The 10,709-nt window shown below is 31.2% G+C and overlaps 1 protein-coding gene across 2 annotated transcripts; it reads left to right on the top strand.

The window, feature by feature from the left end:
- Positions 1-1,969: 1,969 nt before the first annotated feature.
- LOC114394435 (serine carboxypeptidase-like 25) lies at positions 1,970-9,051 on the top strand. 2 transcript variants are annotated; one of them, XM_028356007.1, is made up of 8 exons: positions 1,976-2,500; positions 4,156-4,359; positions 5,018-5,193; positions 6,070-6,357; positions 6,961-7,091; positions 7,195-7,290; positions 7,706-7,811; positions 8,675-9,051. In XM_028356007.1, the coding sequence occupies exons 1-8, from the start codon at positions 2,242-2,244 to the stop codon at positions 8,816-8,818; spliced, it is 1,404 nt and encodes a 467-aa protein (XP_028211808.1). In that variant the 5' UTR covers positions 1,976-2,241; the 3' UTR covers positions 8,819-9,051. The 2 variants fall into 2 exon arrangements, with proteins under 2 accessions (XP_028211809.1, XP_028211808.1); XM_028356008.1 differs by lacking the exon at positions 4,156-4,359 and having other exon boundaries at positions 1,970-2,500.
- Positions 9,052-10,709: the final 1,658 nt, after the last annotated feature.

Raw genomic sequence — 10,709 nt, 5'->3', positions numbered from 1 at the left:
TATTTTTTTCCCCGTATAAAACAACATAGGATCATAGTTATTATGAGAAAGAAGGAAGAAGTATAATGAATCAATTTTTTTGGATTAGGCTCACTTTTTATACAAAGTCATAACAATTAATGTTTCATTAAAAATTATAATACATTATCTATATTTATAGGTGAGTGAAACATTCAATGTCTGGGAAAGGGGTTAAGATCAAATAGTCACTCTAAAATAAAAAATTTAATGTGATACTTAACCTAATGTTACGAGACTCTTGAATTTAATGGACAAATTTTTTAATTGGGTTCTCCTCTTGTATTCAAGTCATAAATTATAGATATTGATGAAATTTTATTCCTTTCAAACTTTAATTTTGCTCACAATATAATTTATACAATTTTTTTTCTCTCTTCTTTTGTCATTGCACTTCTTTATTATCTTCTATTTTTCCCATTTTCTTGTCGTTAAGGATATATGCAATCGACACTCGTTGTTTTGTTGTGGTGTAAAATAATATTTTTTATCCCCCCATTTGAGTGGATGTTTGATGAAATTGGTAAAATGAGAAGTCACTATTCGATTCAGAAAATGTAAATGACATCACGTTGTTTCAAATCAGCTCTGGGCTCTGATCATGTATATGTAATTGGCAGAATAGTGCATGAGCATTTAAAACTGATGACTGAGCCTTCCTGAATTTTAATTTTTAAACGTTGCAAATGCTTGATAATGTATTTGGGCTACTACCAATTGTTCATCTAGTCTACAATGACGAGAATAATTTGAGAGCTCCAAAATCATGAGCCAAAAAAACTGTGATTATGAACTACGCACTGCAAGTCTTGAACACAATGTGACAAAAGAAGAATCATAATGTGTTCAATTATAAGTATTGTACAAGACAAATTAGATATTTTCTAACTTTTGTGAACAAAGGCCAGATTGAAGATAACTAGATTTAATAGGAATAGATAGAGCCAAGAAAAAAAAAAAGGAAGAAATAAAAGGAGGTCTAGTCAAAGTTCTTGTGCTTAATTAATGGTTGATCAGAGCCACAGTTTCGCGGTCATGCAAAGACCATGTGAGCCAGTTTCAGTTACATAAGATTTTAAGGAACCCATCATCAAAATCATTCGTCTTAGCTTGAATTTGTTGCTATTTAATACGAACCCCTCCTTTCAATCCTTTCCTAATGATCAATGTGATTGCGCATAATACAAGGCTTTTTTCTCTCTCTCTCTCAAAGAGAAACAAAACGTACTCGGTCCCAATTTTCAGATTTACTAAATACTCCAATGCTAACCAATGGACACTTTTGAAGGTTATAAAAAATGAAAAAAAAAACATTAAAAATTGTAATTAATACATTTTTACTCTAATTTCCAATACATTTGTATTGTGAACTTTTGTAAAAATAATACTAGTATTGCTTGATGTATTTTAAAATAAGTGTGGTCTTAAATTATCTTACATAAATTAATAAAATGGTGATAAAAAATAATAATTTTATAAAACTAGTCTTAGATGAAATATTAATATTACATCAGAAAATTAAAATAAAATTTATTGTAAAAATTAATAAAAAAAAAATAATTAATATTAGATTAAAAAAAACTAAAATAACATTTTGAGATTTTTTTGAATGTAACATTTATTTTGGGACAAAAAATATATAATATTTTGAATCTTTTAACCAGTGCAACTACCTTAGTAAGACCCTTTAAATTATGATGTATTCATATTTTTAGCCTCCTTATCATTTTTAGTCCCCTAATTAAGCTTAAATTATTGATAATTTTCATTTTTTCCACAAATAAAATTATTTTATTGAAAGTTTGAAACTCCAAAGTCTTACCTAACCTCAACTAGGTGTAACCAACTGACACCTTTTCAAACACCATTTTTTCTTCCTCTACAGTTTCTGTATCTACATTCTTTGGATTTAAGAAAAACCAAAATTAGTATAGTACTAGCTACACAAAATAGGGCCAAAATAGTGTTTTGAACAAAAAATTGGTTTGTAGCTAATGAGCCAAAGTTGTTTATGACACTCATAACTCCCCCCTCCCCCTGTCCCTCATGCTCTCTCTCCTATTTAATCCTCCCAAGAGTACACTAACGCTTAACACCTTCACCCTCATTGACAACCAGCAAGTGAGACATTTTTTTTTTCTCTTTTCTCTTAAGCCATATACCACTTTGGTCATACTCATAATCCTTTTTCTTCATTTTCACTAAGTCCACCAACACCAAGTCATGGCTCAAAGACAGATCTTTGCTCATGTGGTGATTTTGTTGCTTATGGTCTTAGTTGGAGCCAGGTTTGCTAAAGCAGAAGGAGGAGGAGAAGCTGCTGATAGGATTTTGGAACTCCCTGGTCAGCCAAAAGTGTCATTTCAGCAGTTTTCTGGCTATGTTACTGTTAACAAGGTTGCTGGTAGAGCTCTCTTTTACTGGCTCACTGAAGCTGCCCAAAATTCTCTCACCAAACCTTTGGTCATTTGGCTCAATGGAGGTTAGAACTTATATCTACTCAACTCCCTTATCTCATAAATTATTATTATTATATTGTCTGGAAGCATCATGTCTCTACTAATCTCTATATAACATATAATTAAGTATTTTAAATTTTTTCAGAGTTAGATATGTAATGATTTGAGATTATCTAATAATTTCTTCTTCACACACACACCAAAGTTACTTTAGCATGCATTTTGATTAAGTGAGAGCAATTGCATGCAAATTCATTAGTATTTTTTAATAGTCTATAATAATCCTAAAGTCACTGTTATATCGCTTTTTTTTTAATCAACTGTTATATAGCCCATAGATTAGTGTTATGGTTTACTTTGCTTCCTATTTGGTATTTTAATCCATTTGCTTTTAATTAGTAACGCTAAGAAACAGTGTAAAATACAGCTAATACTATTCTGCTACCGACATACACTAGTCAACAAAAATACAGAATGTACAAATACTATCTTTTTTTGAACCTCTTAAATATTTTTCTTTGCATCTTTAATTAATGATACGTTTCATTTCATTTTCCTTAAATACCGCCTATTGGCAATGCAAAACATTTATTCTTTTCCGTGTTGCTTAATTACTACTTTTTATTTATATTTTTGCAATGGCTTCTTTAATTAAGCCTGCTGTCTCATTGATTTTTTTTTTGGGGGGGTTACACTTGCATTACAGTGTGTCATTATATTTAATTTAATTAAGGGAGAGAAAATGAAAAATTTAAAAATGAAATTGGATGTAGAAATGCATTGAATTTTTGTACCGTGAAAGAAACAAAAGAAAGTGTACGTAGAGCCCACATGAGTGGGTTGGCAAATGGCAATGGATAGCTTGGAATGATGACCTAACTAACGATGAATGGTACAAAGCAACATACACGCACAAGGCCACAGTGAACTTCTGGCCTCTCTCTCTCTCTTTTATCTTTCTCTCATATACACGCACGCATACACACGCATGACACTTAATGCTTGAAAGCAACTAAAAACCAGCCTCATTGATGATTAAGTAGCCTCAGAGCCATTATTTAAGGTTCTGTTATGCAACTTGTCAGCTGGCATTGGCACACCATCAATACAACCCTATACTAGTGTGTAGCAGAATGCATGCCTTTCTAAAATGCACATCTATAAGCATTTAATTGAACTTTATTTAAACTTGTTTTAAATCATTTTTTAAAATAAATATAAGAAAAACTTTTACTAGTAATAAAAACAACATGGGTCTTGTTATTAAGCAACTAGTAATCAATAAAATCTTTTATTGAACATTACTGTACTACATTAGAAGTCTATTACTAATGTTTAGAGTAGAAATGATTTAATAGCACTTTATAATACAACTTTTTTCTATGAAAAAAACTTTTTCATTTAGTATCTTAACCACTATCTTGATTGTAAGTACACTTATTAGAATTTAGAATGAATAATCTATTTTTTTTTACCATATTCTTTAAGTAAATCTTTTACTGTTTTATCTGTTAAGTATGGAATGCATTTTTATATTTTTAACTATAAACAGGCTAAAACCAGCTATTTTTTTAACATTACTTTATACTTCATTATTCAATTTATTTATATTAGAATGTTTTGACTTTTAGATCCATTTTTTTAACTTAAGTGTGCAATAATTTTTGTGGTAAATTAGGTCCAGGATGTTCATCAGTGGCATATGGAGCATCTGAAGAGATTGGCCCATTTAGAATAAACAAAACAGCTTCTGGGCTATACATTAACAAGTTTTCGTGGAACACAGTGGCCAACCTATTGTTCTTGGAAGCTCCGGCCGGCGTAGGCTTCTCCTACGCCAACCGCTCCTCTGACCTCCTCAACACCGGTGACCGCCGCACCGGTAGGGCCCACATCCCTCCCGTCCCCACATTAATTGCCTCCACCCTTCACGGATCATATATGTTTCTTGGTGATGATTTTTTTTTGGTAGGCCATGGAAAATAATAAAGATGAGCATGTTATAATTGGTGATAGAAATTGAGCAGTTGAATGGACGAGGTTCAGCAAATTAAATTACTACTTCTAACATTATTATTATGATGAGTTGATATGTGTGTCCCCGAACATAATTGCCAATTGATAACGATGGACCAATTTTGGTGGTCCACGTTCATCACATAATAATTTATGTATGGACCAACCACGTACCTCTTTAAACAAGTCACATTTGTACTTGATTGTAGCATTCTCGCTTCAGTACAAAAATTTATCGTGATCGTAATTGAAACTTCCAAAACGTGATTCAGCTGAAAATAACACCTAGATATGTAGGCTAGAGTTCAATTTTTCTTTTTATCCATTTGACTTGATTAGCATCAAAATGTTGTAGTCTCAAAAAAGAATTGTGATATTTACCATGTCATTTTCTTTGCTTTTCTTAAACATATTTTCATGTATTGAATTGCAATATGGTTGGAACCATTTTTTTTTAATTTATTTTTTTGCTATGACTAATGAATCCTATACTTGTATGCTTATGTGTTCACTTCACTGTTCAGCTCAAGATTCTCTGGAATTTGTTATACAATGGCTAGAACGATTCCCTCGTTACAAAAACCGGGAACTTTATATCACTGGAGAGAGCTATGCAGGCCATTATGTTCCTCAATTAGCCAAGGAAATCTTGACCTACAACGCAAAAACCAAGCACCCCATCAATCTCAAAGGAATCATGGTAAACCCTCAACTCTCTTTTTGCATTTATAATCATAAACAGCTTTATTGACTTCAGTACATAAGATTCATTTTAAGTATATAAAAGTGGTAAGTTCTAATGAAGGAAAAACTATTTATTACTACAGTACATTACATCAAAATACAAATGTGTAGTAAATATTTTTGTTTGAAGTGCAAGTCTCATAGGTTAATGTGGACTTGCATAGGAGGTTGTAACATCCACAAAATATTGTACTAATTAATTTCTCTATCCTTTTATATATTTTACTTGGAGTAATGTTAGCAATATACTGTCTAACACGTTCCTTCTAACACATATCTTATCATTAGTTAAAATTTATTAAAAATTATAAAATTACGAGAAAGTCATTAAATATGATATAGGATTCATTATCTTTTGTGATTTTCAAGAAATTTCAAAGAATATGTTTAAAAGAGTGTATCAAAGAGTATATTGTTAATATTTTTTGTTTTACTTGTCCAACATGAGACTTTATAAAGTAAATTACCACTTTTAACAACTTAAAATGTACTTCTTGAATTCATATATAAGCAAAACTAATTTAATTTCACATTGTTTATGAAAATTAGCCAACATTATTTAATTTTTTTAGTCTCAAGTTAAAAATAAAGTTATTTCTAAAATATTTTTTATTGAAACTTGTTATCATGTATAGAAATGAGAGATATTAAAAATAGAACTAGAATGAAATAAAAGATGTTTTAGGAATGATAGTTTGTTTGCTTATACATGAGTCTAGAGGCACTGATATTTTGACATTTTAAGATAAGATGTAGAAGATTAAAGATGGTGTTATAAGAAGGAGGAGAATATTGATGGTGAAGTTTTGATAATATTAATGATGCAATGCAGGTAGGAAATGCAGTGACAGACAACTACTATGATAACTTGGGCACAGTGACGTATTGGTGGAGCCATGCTATGATCTCCGACCAGACTTACCGGCAACTAATGAGTACATGTGATTTTCACAGGCAGAAGGAATCTGATGAGTGTGAGTCTGTGTATAGCTATGCCATGGATCAAGAGTTTGGTAATATTGATCAGTACAACATCTATGCTCCTCCATGCAACAACTCTGATGGTAGTAGTAGCTCTGCCACCCGCCGCACCATGCGTTTACCTCACCGACCCCATGTGGTATTTAATTTTCCATCCACTACTGCTATCTGCCACTGTAATTAATTTTTTTTTTATAATTATGTCTTGTCACATCTTCTCTTAAGAAGGAACATGTTAGTATTCAAAAAAAGTACATGAAACCAACCTCATAGTATGATATGGTTAACAAATTAAATAACCATGTCTCTTAAGTATGTGTGATCAGAGATTTGATTTTCAGGGTTGTATATATGAAAAACCATGTTAAAAGAGGTTGATTCCTTAAATAACTATATCTTAGAGAATTGGTCTCTGTCTCTCATAAAGATATCTTGATCACCAAAAAAGAAAAATGTACATGAAGGTATATTACTAAATTACAAATTTAAATATTAATAAATAAAATGTTGTGACATTTGTCAAAAGAAAAAGAAAAGTTTGTTGTGACGTAGTAATGTATACCTTTTAAAAAATAAGTACGAACACATTGGCAGTTTTACGTAGGATAAAAAGTTAATTAATTTTGATTATTTACGTGAGATTAAATTGTTGACATTAAAGTTTCTCATATGATATTGTTGCTACATATATGAGACAATAATCTTGTTGATATGAGCTTATGGAAAATTTATTTATTCTCAGGATTTTAGGCATTGGTCTGGTTATGATCCATGTACGGAAAAGTATGCAGAGATTTACTACAACAGGCCTGATGTTCAGAAAGCACTTCATGCCAACAAAACCGGTATTCCTTATAGGTGGACTGCTTGCAGGTTAGTTTATGAAGGGTTGAATCTCAAGTTTTAATTGCAAAATGAGTTATCATGTACAAAGGGTTGATTAATTGATGATCATGTTGGTTTTCATTTGATCCAGCGAGGTTTTGAATCGGAACTGGAATGATACTGATGTATCTGTTCTTCCAATTTATAGAGAATTGATAGCTCACGGAATAAGAGTTTGGGTGTTCAGGTTGGTTTTGAAATGCATTAATTTATAGCTCTCCTATTCGTGTACCATCTAGTTCTAGAAAGGGAAAGAAACATGGGATAAGTATAAAAAAACTGATGCAATTTCTTAAATACTTCTATACTTTTAGTCAATATTGTTGTTTAGTTAAAGTTAGAGTTTCACTTTAATAATCTACATAATACTGAAAAGTCCTTACAAGATATTGGAGTGAAACTCGAATTTTTAATTTTTAATTAGAGAACGGTACGAAAAGCATGTTAAGAATTGCGTCTAAATGTTTTAGCAAGTCTCATTAATAGCCTCAATGTCTCTTTTTCTCTTACACGAGATAGTGCAGCTGGCTAGAGAGGATCCAAATCAATGATTAATGGGTAGATGCATATTAATTATGTTTGACACTTTTTTGCTAATACAGTGGGGACGTGGACTCAGTGGTGCCTGTCACAGCAACAAGATATGCCCTTGCCCAGCTTAAGTTGTCAACTAAAATACCATGGTATCCTTGGTATGTCAAAAATCAGGTGAGTGCATTTGAAAATTGTTCTTCCTCTCTCATATATATGTAGTAGTATTACTAAATTACTTAGTTGCTATTGCCGTGTGTCTTATATACTGTAGTTTTATTGCTATTAGCTATCTAGCTAGCTAGGATTTATAATAGAGCTACTCTGAGTCTCTAATGGGACACTTTGGCACATGGTAAATAAGATTTTTATATATATATATATAAACATCAAATTATAATGGATAATGGATTGGACTCTTGCACTCCTTACTCATTAATTAATGTCCTTGAGTCCTAGAGTGTTTAAACATTTCTGGTCTATATATCAATCTTCACCTGATGCCAAATGTTGAACTTGCTTAAAGTGTAAAGGTTCTAGTGTCCTAGAGTCCTAGTACATTCACTTTGTTAATACATACAGCTGCTGCCCGTACTTAACTTCATTCACCCTTGTGAAGCGGAACTACGTTTTGGCCCAACATAAAAAGGATTCAATTATGTGGCAAATCTTATCTTATACATAGTAAAATTAGGTCCTTAAATGGTACTACATGGGGATATATATATATATATATATGACACGCACACTTTCTCTGACTTTCAAATAGACACTCACCTTTGTATAACATTATTTAATGATGTGACACACATCCCTTGTTTAAATAAGGGGCACAACCCCTTCTTTGATTTTATTTAGGGGAGGTGAGTGTTTTTTTTTAAAAACTAGAGAGTGTGAATGTCATTTAAGAGGATATCGTGAGAGATAAGTGTATTTTTTCCTATATATAATATAAGGGTACATTTTATATGGAAATGGAAAATTCTATTCACACCTAAAATTATGTAAGTTAATTCAATTATGGGTTTTGCAACGTGAAGGTTGGAGGGTGGACAGAGGTGTACGAAGGGGTAACATTCGCGACAGTGAGAGGAGCAGGGCATGAAGTGCCACTATTCAAGCCAAGAGCAGCACTTCAGTTATTCAAATCATTCCTTGAAGGAAAGCCTCTTCCAAAGTCCTAGAAAAGCAAAATTCAGATTGTGTTAAGAAAAAGGATGGGAAAAAAAAAGAATGACAAAGGAAATTAAAAAAGACGGAAACAAGTGTAAAAGTCTAGAGGTGCTAATTTCTATTGCTTTGTTTGTTATCGTTCTGAACAAAGTTTATGACATTTTTCGTTGTCAACAAATTAACAAAAGGGGTTGGTGGAAAGAGAAAGTGTCGATTATAAATTCTAAAATGTGCATTTTTTTCTTCTTCTTTTTGCCTGTTATAATCTTTTAGTTAGTATTTTAAATTTAATTATAATAAGACGGAAAGATCAAATATCTTGTGGCTAGATTCCCAATGGATGTAAGCAAAACGAGCCAGGTCGATCTATTTTGGCCCAGTTTGCCTAATTTTGATATGAGCTGGTGTGGATTGAAAAGTTGGTAGACTGAACGACCAAAAAAATTATAAAAACTAAAACAATGATTGAAGAAAATCATTTCTTTAATTAAAATTAAAATATTAGATTCTAAATACAACACCACTTTCATATCAAAATAAAGGTTAAATCTTGAATCATAACTTCTTTTTTAGAAAAAAAAAAATGCCCAATTCAAAGAGTTCATTTTTTGTTGGTCAAAACATATTGTGATCTATCTGACCGGCTTAAAAAATTGGGTTAACTAGGCAAGCCCGTTTTACCACCCATAACAATCCTCATTGCAATTGTTATGGCTAGTTATTTTCATTTCAGATTAAGTCAAAGAATATTTTGCATATCATACAAACAAATTTGACTTATTTGAAGGGTTGCAATTTCTGTTGTTAGAATTCAGCTCCGTGGATAAGAAACCATCCTTTGACTCGTGATGAACTGTCAATCTATTAGTCACAATAGTGTTCAACATACTTAATAAAGTTAGTTCATGGAACATCTCTTTCTCACTATAGTGGAGAGAAAATTTATGTTTTAAATTTGTGAAACTAAAAATAAATATTTTTCTGTTTTGAGAGATTAAAAATATATTTAATTCTAAAAACTGATATTATTATTTTTAATTTTTTCATTGTACTCTTCGGCCTGTGGTAGGCCAAACCCCACCCAACAGTATTTTTAAGTTATGTTTCAGTCTCTTTGTGCAAAACACTCAAAACTAAAGGATTGTGTACCCTCCAATTGGTATTGGATTGATCTAACTCAATATCTTACACTTCAATCGGTCACCGACCAATTTGTTCCCACACAAATAATCCGGTGATACAAGCTAAGGTCAAATCCGAGAAAATTAAGATCTTCTCTCATTAAATATGTTTTTAAATATCTTATCATATTTAGTTATATATAAAATATACCTCTATCATCACATCTTCACTATCTTTTTGAGTATATCATATCTTATCCTATAATTAAGGAAATAGGATATGATAATATCAGGCCTTAAGAACTTATATAAAGCGTACAAGGTATATGAGTAGGATAGATTACACATACTTTTGTTGTGGTTAGGCAACTTTAAACCCTAGAAAAATCCTAGTCCGGAATAATTGCATCTGGGACCTTTCATACTAAATATAACAGAAAATTAAGTTTAACACTGTTTCACAAGTTATAAAAACTATTATATTTTGTAACTATTTTATAAGAGAGTATGTAGACACGCATTAGCGGATGCACGTTATGTCTGGTCAGATTTTTTTATTTATTTGTTAATGTATATAAAAAAAATTACTCCCATAAAAAACTATATATTTTCTCATTGGATTTTTTTAACTAAAGTTTAAATAAACATAAGAAATTTAATACAAAAGTTACATGTTCCACGTTCAAATCATTTAGTCTAATTTTTATTATTGTTACAGTAATAAAACAAAACACATATCACATTGCATAAAAGATAAGTTTTATGTAACATCTCAAAAATA

This window comes from Glycine soja, chromosome 18 (assembly GCF_004193775.1).
Source record: "Glycine soja cultivar W05 chromosome 18, ASM419377v2, whole genome shotgun sequence".
In the NCBI taxonomy this organism is placed as follows: domain Eukaryota; kingdom Viridiplantae; phylum Streptophyta; class Magnoliopsida; order Fabales; family Fabaceae; genus Glycine; species Glycine soja.
This window is presented reverse-complemented; position numbering and strand designations above follow the sequence as displayed.

What these genes read in the sequence shown, in the direction of transcription:
- LOC114394435 (XM_028356007.1), top strand. Translation starts at nt 2,242, where the DNA reads ATGGCTCAAAGACAGATCTTTGCTCATGTGGTGATTTTGTTGCTTATG. An exon ending in GGTCATTTGGCTCAATGGAG is followed by an intron (nt 2,501 to 4,155) that starts GTTAGAACTTAT and finishes GTGGTAAATTAG; the next exon opens with GTCCAGGATGTTCATCAGTG. An exon ending in CTTGGTATGTCAAAAATCAG is followed by an intron (nt 7,812 to 8,674) that starts GTGAGTGCATTT and finishes TGCAACGTGAAG; the next exon opens with GTTGGAGGGTGGACAGAGGT.